This window comes from Calidris pugnax, unplaced genomic scaffold (assembly GCF_001431845.1).
Source record: "Calidris pugnax isolate Ruff unplaced genomic scaffold, ASM143184v1 scaffold42, whole genome shotgun sequence".
Classification (NCBI taxonomy): Eukaryota; Metazoa; Chordata; class Aves; order Charadriiformes; family Scolopacidae; genus Calidris; species Calidris pugnax.
The window spans coordinates 4135128-4154524 of NW_015090920.1; the positions used below are offsets into that span (position 1 = coordinate 4135128).

The 19397-nt window shown below is 37.6% G+C and overlaps 1 protein-coding gene across 1 annotated transcript in view; it reads left to right on the plus strand.

The window, feature by feature from the left end:
• Nucleotides 1-336: 336 nt before the first annotated feature.
• TTC29 (tetratricopeptide repeat domain 29) overlaps nt 337-19397 on the plus strand; it is a 92618-nt gene continuing 73557 nt past the window's right edge. Inside the window, exons 1-3 of the mRNA XM_014949811.1 lie at nt 337-342; nt 3968-4064; nt 7888-7971. Coding sequence (XP_014805297.1) covers nt 3973-4064; nt 7888-7971 — 176 coding nt within the window. The 5' untranslated portion in view covers nt 337-342; nt 3968-3972. The remainder of the gene's footprint in view (nt 343-3967; nt 4065-7887; nt 7972-19397) is intronic.

Below are 19397 nucleotides of genomic sequence, written 5' to 3' on the forward strand. Positions count from 1 at the left end.
CCCCCGGGGCGCCCACAAGCGGGCGGCGCGGCCTGGGACCTCCGGCTTCGGGGAAGGCAGCGGGGCCGGAGGCCCGGCCCTCGGCGCCGCCCGCCCCCTCCTGTCGCCATGGCGAGGACGCGGAGAGTGGCGGCAGCCGGGCCGAGCCGAGCCGCCGCGGAGTCCACCGGCCGCCTCCGGCTGCCCTGAGTAACGGGAGCCGTTGAGCGCCGGGTGAAGGCCTCCTCCTGCCGCTGCGCCATGAGCAGAGGTCCGTTCCCCTGGAAAGTTCAACCACTATTTTTATATATACTTACTTTTTTTTTTTTTTTTTTTTTGCATTACCAGAGCCAAGGGTTGAGGGTATGTAGCATATAGGGGTGGTTAATACGTGAGGGGGTCCGTGGGTGTGTGTGAAGTGTACGCGGGTAGCGGTGGGTGAGGGCCAGGGGCAGGGAAGGGCGGCCATCTTCTCACAGCCACAGGGCCAGAGGAGCTCCAGGGCATGGGTTGGGCGCCTTAAAACCAAATCCTAGCTGGGGCCATCCCTTCTCCAGGTTACCCGGAGCAAATTACACCTATCGTGCTGGCAAGAGATTTAAAAAATTTATTGGTTTGTTGTTGGTTTTTTTTTTTTTATAAATCGTATCATCACTTTCAGTGTAGTAAAGCAACCTGGCTATAAGTCTGTCCTGCCACACAGCCTTTTATTTTAGGAGATGCTGGGTAGCAAACACCACCACAAAAGCTGGTGGATGTAGCCATGCCCACTTCCCAGGCTGCTTCTCTTGCTGGGAAACCCTCACCCTTGTGGCACGATGATTTCTCACAGCTTCCACGATTTTTCATGGCCGAAATGGGACTTCGCGGCTCGCCTGGCCCGCAGGCCTCCGGGCTGGCCCCTCACGGCCTCGGCGGCCGCCCGCCTCACACAGCCCGAGGGCAGAACCGCCTCCCCCCGGGGCGCCCACAAGCGGGCGGCGCGGCCTGGGACCTCCGGCTTCGGGGAAGGCAGCGGGGCCGGAGGCCCGGCCCTCGGCGCCGCCCGCCCCCTCCTGTCGCCATGGCGAGGACGCGGAGAGTGGCGGCAGCCGGGCCGAGCCGAGCCGCCGCGGAGTCCACCGGCCGCCTCCGGCTGCCCTGAGTAACGGGAGCCGTTGAGCGCCGGGTGAAGGCCTCCTTGAAATTTTAACCACTTTTTTTTTTTTTTTTTTTTTTTTTTTTTTTTTTTTTTTAGGGGCTGAGGCATTACCAGAGCCAAGGGTTGAGGGTATGTAGCATATAGGGGTGGTTAATACGTGAGGGGGTCCGTGGGTGTGTGTGAAGTGTACGCGGGTAGCGGTGGGTGAGGGCCAGGGGCAGGGAAGGGCGGCCATCTTCTCACAGCCACAGGGCCAGAGGAGCTCCAGGGCATGGGTTGGGCGCCTTAAAACCAAATCCTAGCTGGGGCCATCCCTTCTCCAGGTTACCCGGAGCAAATTACACCTATCGTGCTGGCAAGAGATTTAAAAAATTTATTGGTTTGTTGTTGGTTTTTTTTTTTTTATAAATCGTATCATCACTTTCAGTGTAGTAAAGCAACCTGGCTATAAGTCTGTCCTGCCACACAGCCTTTTATTTTAGGAGATGCTGGGTAGCAAACACCACCACAAAAGCTGGTGGATGTAGCCATGCCCACTTCCCAGGCTGCTTCTCTTGCTGGGAAACCCTCACCCTTATATGTTATATGTACTTATGTACATATAACCCTTATATGCACCCTTATATGTTATATGTACCTCAGAAATTGTGTGGGAAGAGCTAGGTGAGGCCAACAGGTTTCCTAAAATGTGCCAGAAAAGGCCGTTAGATTAAGTTGGGCTTTTACCTTCAGCTTCAATGCACGCTGGAGTGATTCCAGCCTGTGGGGAGATTCCCTTGATCACGTCATTAAATACAGTACATCCGTAGAAACAAGCTGCGCTGCCTTGTCTTTTGCTGTATTCTGTGGGTGTTTGATTACGTAAATGAGATGGGGCTTGGGCCTTATAATAAAGGAGTAAAGGGGTTAGCAGTCTTTAAATTAATATAATGGCACCCGTTTCAGAAGGACCTATTGCTGATACCTTCTATCATGTGTCTCTGTAGTTGTAATTTACCTGTAAATATTACAGTTACCTTGGAAATGAGGGGAAGACACTGTCAGTTTCTCTGTGAAAGCAACCTCCCACCTCTAAAATAAAGAAATGACATTATTATGGAGCAGGGGTTTTTTCCATTCTTAAGCTTTGAGTTTGAAATAGGAGTCAGGGAAATAGTTGTAGTCCTTGTGAGGCAGTAATGGACTCTGAAAAACATCTTGTGTCTATGCCTCCTGTTGGTGTGAGACTTGTGTGCCTGCCAGCCTGTCTTGTCCTATACCTGATATCTGTGTGGTAGGAACCTGGACCGTGTGGGCCATAGCTTTTCATGGTTTAAGTGGCTCTACCAGGGCTTTCAGGGTCACCTCTCAGCTGCTTAACCCCCCTGCCTTTTCTGCCCCACAGCTGCAGACGATCAGCTCTCCTGCCTTGCCAAATTCAGCAGCTGCCATTAAGATGTGTTCTGTTTGCTTGTTCTCACCTAATACCTCACAACTAAGAGGCTTGTAGAAAGGTTTGCATCTTCTCTCAGCATTGTTGTTCCAAAGTTTAATTACTATTTCTCACTAAATAGCGTCTTCCTAAAAAGATACTTTCCTTTCTGTAGTGCTTCTGGATAGAAACCTGTCATTCTCAGTAAAAAGTGTAATCTTTTATAGTGATGAATTACCCATATGTTTTTATTCTATTGATTTCTTTTTCCATTATACACTCATGTAAAATGTTGCTGCCTCTGTTTGTAGATTAGTTTATTTATAAATAATATTTTTTCTTTTAAATGTTATCATTAGTACTAAGCCCTAAAATAATGACTTAGGGGAAATACCATATCCTGTCATCTTTTCAACCTATAATTATTTTTGTTATTTCATTCTAAGCATCACAATTTAAAAAAAAAAAACTTCACTAGAACTGTAGCAAAATATTGCATCAATGAAATGGCTTTTGATCCCGAAAAGGCTAATTTATCTTGTAGTCTGATGCTGACCATTCAGTATCAAGTTCATTCGTATCTAACATTTATTTCCTGTAAAATAAATTTCCTTTCACTAAATTTAGCAAATAGTTAAATTCCCGCCCCCATTTATATTCTGTTTTCCCATCCCTATTAAAAGTTTGTGCCTTGAGGCCTACCAGCAGGGCATGCAATACTACATTAAACCAAATTTAAAAGTAAGGGTGCTCCTGCTGCTAACGTCCTCAGATCACAGACATGCAAAATGAAGGAACTGGCAGCTGAAACTTTAATGGTAGGAAGTGCAGACTGAATACTTGGGGAAAAAACACAGTAGCTCTATGTGACAAAAAAGTCCTATTAGCATTTATGTTCTTCAAAATGACGAGTTAGACGATTCTGCTAACTGTGCGGCTTTCGGCTTTTGTTTTAAGTAAACCCCTGTGTTGTAAGTATAACATTACTTACATTTTTTATTCAAAGGATTGTTACAGTTATATATTTCAAATGTTAATACAGTGCCTGTTGTTATATTGCATACTGCATGTTCAATCATTTTTCCACCTTAGATATTAACTTAAAGTATTATTAATATTTGGACCTAGATAGCTAGAGGAAGCACAGGGAATCACGTGCAAGTAAGATTCCTGCATCATGGTCCCTGTGCAAATGAAAAGCACTTCAGTGAAAGAGAAAAAACTGTTCAAAGTATGGTCACAACGATTCCTATGCATTATGTCCTACTGAGGTAATGCTGAGGCCTGAAGAGATGTGTGTGGACCTGGAGTCCGATTTTACACATAGTACACTGCAAATAAAAGAGTTGACTGGGAAACAGCATAAGAAGGATAAAAATCCACATCACTGTGAAGACATAGTTTCAAGCAAAGTTGGTTTTGTTTGTTTGTTTTAGTTAAAATGAACGTGTTGCCTCAAGCAATCCTACAAAGCCCAGGGGAGCATCCCAGGTTCATGGAGCAGACTGTTTGTCCCTCATTAGACTTTGCAAGGTAGGTACCTCTTTTCTTTCAGAGTATCTTTTTTACTGTGAATAGCTTCAATCAGTTATGCCAAGGGGGCAAATTATGTTTGCTTTTTTGCAATATTTAAAACTGCAAAAATCAGAGGCAAGGAAATTCTCTCTTAGGAAAGTTTCATAATTAAAAAGGAAAAAAAAAAAAACGAAATAGGAAATGTGTTCTGTTTAAGTAGATATTTCATCCTAATTTTTTGAAACCCCTTCAAGAGCCATAGGAAGTTATGTACTTATTTGGATGAAAAAACATGACATTTATAAAACTGGCTTGAAAAACATAATTGTGTACTTGATAACTGAGAGAGTTAGCAACAGCGCCGTAATACTTTCAAGCCCTCTTCATGTGGGCACATGAGTAAATGGCTTTCCATTCCATTGCACTCATTTCTCCTTTTATCCATACATTGTTGTCTCTCAGATACTACTCTTCTACTCTTCCCCACTATGCTCTTTTTCCTGGAATTCCTTCCATTTCAGAAAGAATTATGATTATTTTCTTCTTCCTCCTCTTCTTTTTTTTTTTCTCTTTTTTTGTTCTTTTTTGTTCTTTTTTTGTTCTTTTTTCTTTTTTACCTGAAAGATCTGGGACATCTCAGAGTTCAGCACCTGCTAAAAGCAATAAAAATCAAGAAACATGGTAGCCTTGGGCCCAGTCTTTCTGAGGGGCTCCTACTGAGGGATGTCTGATAGGACAAGGATTGCAGTGATGTCTTACAGTTGTTTGGGGTTTTTTTTAATCTTTTTTTGGCTGGAGCCATGTTTTGTAGCCATCACTTTTTCCAGTAACTGCGTTGCTGGAGAACTCAACGCAGAGATGGGAGGCTTGATTTTTCCCTCTACTTGGGGAGTTTCATGTTCAAGAAGATCATTCTACAGCAGTTCCATAGAAGTTGTGCCTATTTACAGAAAATAAACGTTTGATGCTGTAATGGTAGAAACCATGCTGTAGTTGCCTACTGAGTAGAGCAAGACAAGCTCTGCCATTTTCTTTGGTAGGAAATTTTGAGAAAACTGGAGTCTGAGTTAACAGAATGGGCAGTGGGGATAGAAAGGTGCAAATGAGTTTTGTCATTTACGCAACTTCATTTTGTTCTTTGATTGAAAAGCTAGGTGTGTTTATGATAAAGTTTGTTTCTAGGAAAACTATCAGTATCTATTTTTTTGCTGCGTAGACTGGTAAGAGAGATAGTTATTGGAATGCATTGTGTAGAACGTTAATTCTGAGGTAGGTGTCCGTTGGATTAAAATACATTTGTCTTTCAGAAGTGAGTGATTTAAAATTAAATAGGTGCCAATTTATAGGGGAAGTAGACTTTTTTATAAACTATTTATGCAATATAGTGAGTCATCATGGAAACGCTAGAGAAATAAGGCTAAAAAAGTTTGGGAAAAGCAAGTGACAACTTCTGGAAGAAAAGAAGCAATGCCTTTTAGCCAGTGCCATCCTTACCTCATTTCTCTATTAAGAAAGAATGTCCATTCCAAGTCACAGCCTCAGTTCTGCACATTAGTTGCTTTTATTGTTTTTAATTCTCATTGCATATAACAAGACATTTTAAAATAATGATTATTGTAGTTGATGGAATTTTCTACTGTGTTTTTTTTTCTATGTATCATTTGCCTGTCTTTTCTGTGTTATTGCTACATTAACATCATTGATAATGACAGCCAGGATAAGATAAGTCGTTTTAATAAGTTAAATTCTTTATGATATATGACCGTGTTTGTAGTTGAATCAGTCCAGTGCAAGGTTTTGCAGACTTATGTAAACAGTAATTGGTTTGCAAGTTGTTGCTTTTGTCTTTTTTCCCTTGACTGTAATTGTCTTTAGGTTAGAGGGTGTTACCAAGCAGAACTTGGACATTTATATCTTAACTATAAGGCAGGTGACATTTTAAATTGTAAATGATTTTATGGGCTTTTCCCCTGATTTTTTTTTTTATTAAAATTCTTTGAGAATATAATGAGAAGGCATCAGGCTTCCCTTTGTTCCAGTTTGAGATGATTTTTAACTGCAGTGTGGATTAAATTGCAGCAAGCTGATAGGAATGCCTAGGAATTTGCTTGGTTTAGTTTGGGGTTTGGGCTCCCCCCTCTCCCTATATCTGGTGTGTTCTTTATATGCTACTGATGTGCAGAAAGCTCATTTTTGTGGTCTTAAAGTAAAAAGGCCAGTCAGGGTTTTTTTGTGTTGTCTACTGAATACTTTATATATTTAATTACCCAGAGATGCTATGTTTCATTTTTTCTATTACCTTATATAAACCTATTGTATATTGAAGTTTTACAGCAGTTTGGAATATACAATAATTACCTTATCTTCATTATACTTATGACATTATGTATCTTCCTAAATTGTGACTATTTTTGTGAAATAGTGAAAATTTTGGTAGTGTTTATATTTTTGATATTGACTGTAGCTGAATTTTTGTAGCAATATCCATAAGGTGTTCTTTTTGCGTGGTCAGCAGCAACTCATATGGGTTGTGTTACGTGCAGCTTGAAAGCACAAACCTCTGTTGGTGCAGCTTAGTAGTAGTAAATTCTGGAACAAATTTAAATGCCCTATTTGTGCCGGAAGTTTTCACTATTGCATTGTTTTAAATACAGACATGTCAAAATAGCTCTACATTGCTTAGCAGTTTTGTTTTCATTTAAATGAACTTCATGAAGTGTCTTTGGTATTCTCAGAAAAATAAGGAGCATGACGCTTATATTAGCTAACATTACGAAAAGAATTTGCTGTAATGAAAGACAGCAGTGTGATACAGACAGAGAAAGAGCAAAGTAATAGATTTATGTGGAGCACCAATGTTGAATTTCTTTTATCTTTGAGTGATTAACCAGACAATCTTTGTGCTCTTTTAAAGAAGAATAAAAATAAATTCACATTATTTTTATAAAGATAATATCCTCTACAGTCGGGATATCAGAATCTATTTAAATACAATTTATGGTCAGTAAGCACATACTATCCTTTAAAATTCAAGACATCTCTTCTGTATCAGAGCAGAGATGCAAAGAGATGATGGCTCAAGTGAAAGGTGAAATGATGTACAGTTCAAATTTTAAAATTAGATCCATGCATCCTGGAATTTGCTGTTTATTTTAATGCCCTTTGAATTACCCTCTTAGTCTTCACCTTTTGCTATATGCTGCTCAAACTCTGGGTAGCTGAGAGCAGCATTAAAAGTCTGGATTGCACTAAGGAAAACATTTTGGCTTGGGTTTGTGATTTTTTAGGTGGTTTTTTTTTTTTATTTTGCAAAAGTTAAATAGCAAATAGATGGGACCACTCTGGTCCATACTGTTAATGCAAAAATGTAATGGCTCTGGTTTAGAAAACAGTTTAAAATGGATAGCTTAAGATTTTTTAGTTTGTTTTTTTTTTATTTTGAAAAAGTTAAATAGAAAATAGATGGGACCACTCTGGTCCATACTGTTAATGCAAAAATGTAATGGCTCTGGTTTAGAAAACAGTTTAAAATGGATAGCTTAATCAATTATTATTTCTTTAGCTAATACACAATTTCTTCTACTTTAGACAGAAATATTAGATAACGAGGTCCTTGAAAACTAATACCAACTCTGTTTGCTTTCAGAAATAAAGATTTTAAATAGTTAGAGACCAAAAAATTAAAAAGATACTTGTATATGCTTATAGAATGTCTGTTATATTACTTTGTCAATATTTCAGTTTTTAGCTCTACTTGGCAATGCTAATATATTATACATGCTGCAGAAGTCTATGTTAGCACCTCACAGTGTTTCTTTTAATTTTTTTCATTTAAATTTAGGATTCATTTGATCAAAGACAAAGATGGCATAGATGATTATTTGGCGAAGAATATCAAAGGGCTGTCAAAACAAGAAGCTGCTGCGTAAGTTGGCTTTTTTGAGGCATTTTAACATCCATAAGTTTATTGTTTCCTTTGTTTCTAGTCATCATAATCATTTAAATTTAAAGTTCCCTAGGCCCTACCCTTTTTAGTGGAACTTGGCATTTAAAAATTGAAGTTGATATTAAATAATGATGGTTCATTTCTCCTGATCTTAAATATATCAAAGCATTTAACTCCTTAGTTTTACTAATTTTTATATTTACTAAAGTATTATATCACTTTCGTAACATTATTGTTAAGATTGTGTCAGTAATTATATTTGAAATTGTGCCGCTTTTTTTTTTTTTTTTTTGCTTTTTTTTTTTCTGAGCCTCTGTGAAATATCTCCTCTGGGGTGGAAGTTTAACATACCGACATACACGTTCTTGTAATTTTGAATTATTATTTAGCCAAGCCCAAGTGCTGACTTCGGCAGTAAAGCATTTAATACACCATTAGTTATTTAAAAACCCAATGAATGAAAGAAATCGAGATAACTTTTGATTTCTTACAGCTGAGGTATTTACATTTAGAAGCTACAAGAGACTACAACTGACTTATTCTTCTGGAGTCTTTTAACAGATCTGGGGTTCAGCACCATCAAAATTAATGAAAGAATTCTAACAAATCTGAATTGCTGGTTGCTTAAGTGAGATGATTTATTTATTTCAATATTTAAATAATAAAAAGATGCATATACAAGGGCTCTAGGCACCTTAACAATTAATATTGCAAGATCACCCTTGCAGCATAAGAACATTCTATCAATCAGACAGGAATTCGACCAGCTAGTTTCTTGCAAAGTGTGCTTCTTTTCTGCTTCCTATCCTAAGAATGTATCTGCAAACCTTCCCTAAAAACTTTCAACTTAAAATCTAGAAAATTGCTAAATTTGAGTTGAGGGATAATAACTTTTGCAGTGTCCTAAAACCATACCATATAATAAGCAGCCAGCCAGCAGACACACTTCCCTTTCCTGTGATACGTGTCTGATTCACCTTTATTTTTACGATGGTGCCACGATAAAGTAATTAAGTGTTCTGGCTGTCAGTGCAAAGGCTGGAATGTGTCTGGTCCCATGATCTAGGAGAGCCATTTGTTTAAAGCATCCTCGTGCCCCACTTCTTTTATTTGAATTAAGACTAGGTTCAAAGATGATGGACTAAAGATTAGTTCAGTGGTGGGATTGGGCAGGACCTTCTCAGTATGTCATCCTAGGGTTTGCAAAGTTCAACGTGTTCCTTTGTTTCTGTAGGAGAGTCTCTGTTATCGTGGTCACAGGAGGAAGAACACGTGTCCGATTCACCTTTATTTTTACGATGGTGCCACGATAAAGGAATTAAGTGTTCTGGCTGTCAGTGCAAAGGCTGGAATGTGTCTGGTCCCATGATCTAGGAGAGCCATTTGTTTAAAGCATCCTCGTGCCCCACTTCTTTTATTTGAATTAAGACTAGGTTCAAAGATGATGGACTAAAGATTAGTTCAGTGGTGGGATTGGGCAGGACCTTCTCAGTATGTCATCCTAGGGTTTGCAAAGTTCAACGTGTTCCTTTGTTTCTGTAGGAGAGTCTCTGTTATCGTGGTCACAGGAGGAAGAACAGAAATAAGTGCATTGGCTGATTGTCACCCTAGTTCCCTACCAGCTATGCAGTGTTGCTGTAGTCGTTACGCTACAACAATTATTACAGCCTGACTTGCCTTCCCAGTGAGCTGTTTCAGTCTTTAGCCCCAGTGGATTTCCACAGTACACACACCGTGCTAGGGACAGAAGTGTTCTCTCTGTGATTACACAGGAAGCCACTGCTATTTTAGGAAGGCCTTGGGGCTTCAAAGTGCATTTTGCAGCTCTGATTTGATCAGGTCAGCCTTTTACTGCTACTGAAAAAAATAACCAACCCACAAACCAACCAAAACAAAACACAAAAAACCCAAAAACCCTCCTATACAATTTTTCTTTTTATATCCAAACACTGAGTCTGGAGGTTGTGGAAAAGGAAACCAGCAAGCAAATCCACAATGAAGTGAGAATTTTATTATCTCATCTGGAATACCTGCACAAAATGGGGTGTTTCCTTACTATTTTGTAGTGTGCTGTTTTTCAAAGTTAGCAAAGCCTCTTAGAAGATCAAACTGAAATATCATATGTATTCTGGTTTATTTCTATGAACATTTTTTAAGTATATCTTTTAAAAGATTACATTCATATTCTGTGTATTTAATTATTCTTAGAATTTTAGCTTTTGCTAATTGCTCAGCCGTTAAAAATTTCCATAGTAAGTAATTTACTAATGCTGTTCCATAAACATGATATAATCATTTGAGAGCAAACAAATGGTAACAAACTAGCAGCTACACAGTTATAATAACACTAGGCTAATCAAGTTATGAAAAACTAAATGCATCAACTGTAATTTTAAACCAATCTATAAAGTAAGGCAATGCCATATCTGTAAATGATCTTACTGAAATCAGTATTATGCTTTGTATGTCTCAGAAGACAAAAGATGTTTTTATTTTAAAAAGTATGGGAAATATGCTGATTAGGTGGGGGTTTTTTTTAATATTCTTTCAATTCCAGAAGTAAATATTGCACTTCTTTTTAAAGGAGAGGGTATCTTTCTTTTGCCACCTAAATATCTGTACTTTGGTTTAATATGGAGGTTAACTTGGTAAGTCAGTCATTATTTCACCAAGACAAATTATTGTAGCCTCATTCCTGCTTAATATTAAACATCCTTTATTTTTTTTGGTGCGCGTTAAGCAGATAACAAATATATTACATCCTAAATAAAGGAGAGTATAGATAGTATCACATTTATGGAAACAAGCAGTGTTCTTTAAAGCTGTTCCCTAAAATTGTATCCTTTACAATATTTTTAAAATTAAGGTAACCTCATTTCTTCATAGTTGAAGGGGAAAAAAAAAGGTTGCAGTGTTGCAGTGATCCTCCTATTATACAGTATTGTACAGTGTTCCAAGCGTGAGCAAATGAGAAGAATTCCATTAAATTCCATGTGTTTATGTTATAATCTCATTTTTCTGTGGAAAAATGTGGAGATGTTTTTCATTTTTTTTTATTTGTAATAATTTTTTGTCCCAGGGTGATACGATAGAAGAGGAAGAAAAAACAGTGCTTAAGAAAGATAGCGCTTTAATTATATTAAAACAGGATATTGCTTTGTTGTTTGGTTTTTTTTTCATTGATTTTGCTTTTGTTTCCGTCTCTAAGACTTTAACTTGAAATAAGAAGTTAATGTGGTGTAAGAAGCTGGAAATGGAAAAAAAAATAAAAGAGTTCCATTAATGCAGAATGTGACCACTTTCCTGCCACAGAATTAGGCTTTTGTAGGCTTATGAGGAGGTTGGATGACTCCACTGGCCTTCAGTGTGCTTTCCCTGATACTTTCTGTTCTTGGCCTTGACTCACCAAATCATTAATGGCTCAAAATCGGGTTGCAGTAAAAATTAAAAATTGTCCTTATGACTGATTTAAGAGTCAAAAAGTTCCTGATGAACTGTAAAGTAAGCCATTTCCTATCAAGAGATTGATTCCAGGGTTGAATCTTCAAATGAGTTTGGAGCCTAGAATGGACCAGAATTTCATATTGTCATTCCTGTTTCCTGATCTTTTTTGTCAGGGCCAGAAAGATCAAGTAAAAGTTCCTTCCTCTTCGTACAAATGAAAACTGCCCACAGACAACTACATTATGAAATAAGAGTTAAAGACTAGAAAGAGAGACTTCGAAATCTTTTTGATGAGAGGAACAGTTTTGTTTAGTAGTAATTTTTAGTAGTAATTAGCGATTTTACTAGATGCATTTCTGTGAATTGGATGAGAGAGTTCTAGTGTCCTCACGCGACTCATTGATAGCCAGATGACATCTCAATTATTTTCAGAGATAGGGGCTGACCTAGATATCTAGGAAATTTGTGTTTTCTGTCTTGCGTGTGGTGCATCAGTGAGTTTTGGAAAGCTTGCCTTGATAAATTTTTGTCAGTAAAGACATGCTCTGCTATGACTTTCAGGCAGGAGGCAAGATTGTTCTGCTTAGAATTCACCAGAAGCCTGGTGCACGTCAAGATTATCTGGAAGGCAAAAAGGCAAAGGCTTTCATTCGCAGGTGGGCTGTGACCCCAAGAGCAATTGCCAGCTACCTCAGCTAATATTGGGAAGATCAATCATTAAACTACTTTGCAGATTTTATACTGAAAGATGGAATAAAATATTTTTGCTCTAGGAGTGATGACTGGTGAATATAGTAGCAGTCCTTTACTTCCATAAACCTTTGTCCTTCTCTGCAAAAAGACCAAAGGGGTTTTCATCTAAGTTTAACTCATCCTAGCTTAATCACCCCATATAATCAGAAGAAATAATTAAGAATGGGTAATTTGATTAGTTGAGCCCCACCTTTTAGGATTCAGACAACTGCCTTAGAATAAGGTGAATTGTACATTTGAAGCACCTATTTCTCCCCATTGCTTGGATAGAGAGCTTAGAGAGACCAGCTCAGATGTACACATGTACATTTACTGCTGAATCCCACACTGGAGAACTATTCTATTTTGAAAGCTGTCAAAAGGATCAGGTAAAAGTATTAGAAAGTTGCATTCACTAATTCCTGAGGCAGCATTACCACAAGAAGCTGGCAAGCCCAGAACAAACGTGACCTGGCATCATTTTAAATCTTCTGTTAGTACCATCTGATAGAAAATTACTTCAGGGCAAGAATTAGAAGGGACAAATCATTTACTACCCTCTTCCCCAAATTTCTGCAGTTTTCAGTGTCAGTATTAGCTACCTAGAGTTAAGAAAAAAAGATATCAGACAATTAGTGAAGGATTAAGTGTTAGTACTTAAGATAAGTTTGTGGAAATGAAATATTTCTTTCCTACATCCTTACTTCTTCTACCAATTGGTCTCTGAATATTCAACCCTGTGTGTCCTCCAAGACTAAAGAGGAAGAAAATTCCTCCACTGATGAGAGGTCAGGATGGTCTGGAATCCACTGAGGAAGAAGAGTGGGGTTTGTGGGCTAATGAAGGCCTAGCTTGAGGGGTGTTTAATTAATTATTTTCATCATAGCCATGATGGACTAGGAACCCCTACTTTTAGACCAGGGTTCTTCTAATCTTGTCCTCTGTTTACAAATTATTTACATCATGAGAGTTTGGGTACTTAGTTTTAGATATATTTGCTTTTCTATTTGTCCTGACTCTAGTCTTTTGTGTTCATGGACCAGTTCTTTAAGGCAGCTGAGCACAAATAGCTGATTGAGGGTTTGATTAATCCAGACTTTTTAGTAGCTGTCACCTCAACCAAATAAATTAGTGATGTGACTTCATAGGTGACCTATGAAATCTTTTACTCAAAAAATAGATTGGAACCTTTTTTTCATTGACAGCTTATCATATTGCTATGTTTTCTTTTTTACAACCTGAAATATTTACTGGGACTTCCCAGCTAGAACATGCATAATTTAGGCTTGGGAATTTTGTGTTGTAAGGTGGATTTGACCATTTCTGTGTTATGGAGTGAGGCTCTTAAGGGAGAGGGGAGGGGCACTGCCAAGAATAAGTCTTAGGAAAAATATCTTGTTGGTGTGGGGTTAAGGCAAGGAAGGAGCAGAGGCAGCTGCTATTACTAGAAAGCTTGCAAAAGGCAATTTCAGACACAGAGAGAAAATGTGTAGGTGCAGATTCTCCTTTTCCCTTGTATTTTGCTTCTTGATTGCACAGTACTTGTTTGTAGTGATGCACTGATTTGAGCTGCTTCCATTTCTTCTGTGTATAAGAAGACGAGGGAGAGAGGAGAGCTCAAGGCAGCTAAAGAAGGGCACAGCAGCCAAAGGAAAACTGTTGTTTCCCTTTCATGTTCAGGTCCTAGGAAGATTTTGCTGTTCTTGCTGATGTCAATCTTCAGATATGACCTGTGAACACCTTATGACCCTCTTTGTTCACATTACACTGGTTGAGAACTGGTGGAATGTTGTGTCAACTCGTTCGCGTGTTATAAGGATGTTTTTTTCACTTTTAAATACTGAAAACTATGGAAAAGGGTAAATCAGAACCAAAGAAATGTATCCTTTCACAGTAAAAGAAATTTTAAATTAAGGCACTCTATCCCAAACTCCCTGCTGATTGTGGAACGGGAGATGGCACAAGTCATTTATTGAGCTAGATGATAAATTTTAAATTTCTTTCACAATATTATTTAAATATGTATTTTTTTCTGTCTGAATAATTCCTAACAATCTTGCTTGCCATGACCAGGATTCAATGTTTATTAAACAACTTTCAAAAGATATTTTAGCACTTAGAGGCACACATTCTTTTTGGTTAGATGAATTATCTCTGCGAATTCCAGGCCTGATAAACATATTATTTAGTGTAATTAGGCAGTGATCTAAAGAACAGAACTGTGTGGGAAGTGAATGGCTTGCCTTTCCAAAAGAAACTTCTCTGTGCTTTTGTGTAATGTGAAAGGTTTTTCTTGAAAAGGTTAAAAAAAGTTCTAATCAACTTCTGTACATTATGTAGAACTTCATTTTCTAAACTCTGCAAAAGAAAGTTTCATATTTAATGGGAAATCATGAATTATTCCATTTATTATCTACTTCCTCCTTTCAAAGACATGATCTGGATAAAAGGCGGGGTGAATAATTTCAAAAAATACAATACATTTTTAATGGGAAGGTGCAAACTACAGATTCTCATGACTATTAGCAAGTATAGAGGAAACAGAATTTTACTTGCAAAAACTCATCAAACTCTTGCAAAGATAAAATACATGACATACTTTAATAAAGAAGAACACAGTGAGCTGAAGTTTTTCTTTTTTTATGTAACTTGTTGTTTTTACTAAGTTTGGTCTTACGATTTTCTAGTGCTTTCATTTCTCAATAGTTCAACAATATTTAGTACTGAAGATAATGTGCAAGCAATACACAACTGACTTCTATTTTTAAAACATTTCATAAAGGTGAAGCATCACTAACATACAAAAATAGTCTGAAATAAAGGAAGTCTAATTTGCCTTTGTACAATCATGACTTCCTAATAATTCTCATAGTGAATCCGGCTGAATTGTGTAAAATCCTCTTTTTTCTTTTCCTCTTAATCTCTGTGTGGTCTGTTTGTCCTTGGACTACAGAGCAAGTTCTTTTGGGGACTTGAATGAGATATCATAAACAAACACAAAAATACTATGGGAATTGTTCATAGCAATAGTATAATGAATGCATAACCTTCTATAGGATTTTTTGACAATTCATAGCATCAGCTTGAGAAGACACAGAAAGTAAATAATTTTATTTTTTTTTTCTAAAGATAATTTTGCACGCTGTGAAGGAAACTTTCAGAGAAATTTAATGACTTCTCCAATATCATGCAAGTCAAATGGAAAGGGTTCCAAACTCAGATGTTTCTAGCTCTCAATCCATTAGGTCAGCTCTGAAATAAAAGAGGAAAGTTGAGACATACTTCATTTTGATAAATAATAGTCCATAAAATATGGTTGGAATTACTTTTTGTTAATGAACGTAATTAATTTAGAAAGAAAAGCAGAAAGATTAATGAAGATAATGTTTTTTTTCTGATTGTGCTTAAAATAATCACAGGTGTGTGTGCAGAAGTTGCGTGTTCGCCTGTATGAAGAACATTTTTATAACAGTAGCACTTTTATCTTTATTTTCAGTGCTTTCTTTGCATTTATGTTTAGGGACAGAATGTTCCAAAAGTTCATTGCTAAATTTATATTTCCATTTTCTGGGTTAATGAGGATTCTTAATTACTACAGTACTTACATTCATTTTAAAATACTTTTTCTGTGTCATCCTTTGATGTTTATAATTGATTAATTTTTCATTTTATGTAGTATTAAAGTGGCAGTGTAGCTTTGAACAAAAGGAAGCGAGTTCAATGTATGTGATCTTTACAGGATCCTACTGACAGGTTATGCATCCGCCTTTAATTGCATGATTTAGGTTAAAGTGTGGTTTGACAACAGTCAGAGACTGTGAGGCAGTAGAAGAAAATACTGCATTACTTATGCTGAAAGTTATTGTACCTATATATGGTATAAAGTACCTTTATATATATTTTCTGATATACTTCTTTTCATTTTTCTATTAATAGCTCTGAATGCATAGTTCCATAAACCTTTTCTTATTGAAAAAAAATTGAATTGTAACAAAAGTCAATTTCAAGTAGGTGTTCTTCCTTCTTATGATATGTACAAATCATCATGCAGGTTTTTTTATTTACTGTTTAGAGTAGGGAATGTTTTTATAACAGGGGTTTGGTGGACTTTATGCTTTTTGTATTGGGACATTAGCTATTTCAGCTTTATAATTTGGAATTAAAAAAACATGCACCCCACCCCAATATAATTTAATTCTCAGCCTTAGTAATCAAAAATTCTGATGTGTAAGCTAAGCATCTATTACTACTTAATGGCATTTACTGTACTTTCATATCGTTCTTTAAGGAGATTACTATAGTCTACAATTACATATTACCAGCCAGTAAATATTTCATTAAAAGAAAAGCATTTAAATGGACAGTCTTTAAACTAGGATTAAAGAGAGCTGTGCCCTGATTCAGTTAAATAGCTTTGTTATCAGTAGCAGTGTGTGGTGAAAATGTGGTGAGTACCTTGACCAGCTGAGGGCTTGACTCACCAATGTACTTATGTATATAAATTTTCACACTGAATTCAGGTACTCGGATATATTTTCAAGTCAGCTGTGTACCTAACCTCGGTACACACATGACAACATAGATTTCACCAGTGTGAGTAGGTGGTTTTATACCACTGTAACCTGGATCGTAAGTCAAATCTTCAGCTTCCATATTGACCAAGTGTTTGCATAAGAGCTTTTTGTGCTCCGCAATGCCCTGCAGAAGTTTTAATTCTATTTTAAATATGGGTCACTAACAGTGTTGCAAACAGTTTTTGGCTGTCCAGCTAGAACTAAACAGTAATTCCTGTTTTGATTCCTAAGCAGAGCAGCCCGAAGTTATAAATTCTTACAGCATGCTTGGCTTTTTAGTGTTTCCTACAGTGTATTTGTTTTTACTTAATGCATATATTTTTCAAATTTGAGTGAGGAATTTCTGGTGTTTCCATGTCTATGCTGTGTGTGTTTGCGTATAAGTTAAACACAAAGTAGCTGAGCATTTACATACTTCATGTAATTTTAACTTTCTTGTAGATTTATAGACAGGAAATGTGGGGAAAAAAAAGTGAAATGTATTTGTTTAAATAAACTTAAGCAAAAATATCTTGATTATTTTTTCATAATTTTGTGATCCTTAGCTAAGGCATTTATATCAGTCATTGACTTGCCGACTGCGGAAGGAAACCCCAAGTGGATGAAACCTATTTGAATACAGTTTTTAAACATTATAATAATTGGTAGAGTAATTATTTTACACTGGAAGTACACTTTAATATTTTATATACTATCGTTGTTTAATCCATGCCGGTTTGTGCTTTACAAAATGTAATTGCTACAGTACACTTGTAATCAGCAGCTGGCATTACCCTATAAAACTAATTTAATCATACAAAATCTAAAGATATTAAAAAAAAAAAATGTCATCTGAAAATACTAAACTTTTGCACTTATTTTGCATGTCTGTAATTGACCACACCAGACAGGAGGCATGGAGAATTAAGCTTATAATAAGTAATTCTGTTATGCTATACTGTTTTGATAATTTGTAACATCAGTACCTGCCTCTTGGCCTCTTAATTTCTTTTTTCTTTTTTCTCTCTTTCAGCTAAAGGGTAGAATAGCTAAAGGCAAATAGCTTTGTTGTACAGGATTTTAAGGGGAATGCAGAATGGTACTGTCCTGATCTCCCAGCATTGCTTAAGAGTCTTGTAAAAGTACAACATCATGACATAGGAAGGTCCTTGAGCTTGTAGCCACAGTGTAATTTCATCAGCCTCACTGAAGATTAGTATTTATGATTTTTGCACTGGTAAAGGCAGATTAGAATCAGATTTCTGTGAATCCTCAGCATGACTCTAGATCGTTTTAGACTAGCAATGCTAATAGTAAAAGAAATCCATATAAGAAAATTACCTAAGTAGCTGTATAGTTTAAGAACAGTAAAATGCCTGTAGCAATATCCAGGTGCACTTAAAGCACAGCGTTAACAATAGCGGTGCCTTTTCAAGCTTGCAGATACACATTCAATAAATAGCTGCTTCCACCGATGACATATTATCCATGAAATCATCATCTGTAGCATGGTACCACTAGAACGGCAGCTTGAACTTTTGGGGGTTATTTATTTGGTGCTAAAAATCCTTCTGACACCCACCCCCCCCGTGTCAGACGTGCAGAAGCACGCAGAATTTTTCAGCACCTGGTGCATAAGACCCTGCATCACAGTAACTGAGGGTGTAGGAGGGATGAGTGATACCCAACCACATCCACTAAGTGGACCTCATTGCACCCTTTTGCCCAACCTGAGTAAATAAACGTGGAGCAACATCAAGAGGGTTCTGGTGATGCCAGAGATGAGTGTGCACTCAGAGGAGCAGTGGGTTCTCAGCAGCATCTATGTTTGTGTTTTCATCTGTTGAATTTCGTGGGTTTATAAAAATAAAACAAATCTGCTTTAAATTAAAATCCGATTAATCGGTGTCTTTGTTTTAACCATAAACACACGGATATGCTCCAGAGTTCATTAAAAAATAATTTGTTTTCTTTAAAAAAATCCGTCTGAAATCTTTCTCTGCCAGTCTGCATGCCCGACCAGTCAAAGGGGGAGAGAGGGCTTTTAGGTTTATATTCCTGTCAAGGTTCAATTTTTAAAATAAACACGGCCTTAAAAAAAAATCCACCTGAAATCTTTCTCTGCCAGCCTGCACGCACGACCAGTCGAAGGGGGAGAGAGGGCTTTTAGGTTTATATTCCTGTCAAGGTTCAATTTTTAAAATAAACACGGCCAGCATTACAAAAGCGATCTGCTGGTTCTAATTGGGGCTGGTTTAATTGCTTGCAGCGGGCGGTGTTTGCGCCTTTGCGGCGCGGGGCCTCCGTGCTCCCGAGGAAGGTGAAGCCGGTGTTTCCTATCAAGGTTCAATTTTAAAAATAAACAGGGCCAGCGTTACAAAAGCGATCTGCTGGTTCTAATTGGGGCTGGTTTAATTGCTTGCAGCAGGCGGTGTTTGCGGGGGCTTCCGTGCTCCCGAGGAAGGTGAAGCCGGTGTCGGTGGCAGCGCATCTCCCGCGCATCAAAAATAAATCAAATCTGCTTTAAATTAAAATCCCATTAATCGATGTCTTTGTTTTAACTATAAATGCATAGATATGCTCCAGAGTTCATTAAAAAATAATTTGTTTTTAAAAAAAAATCCACCTGAAATCTTTCTCTGCCAGCCTGCACGCACGACCAGTCGAAGGGGGAGA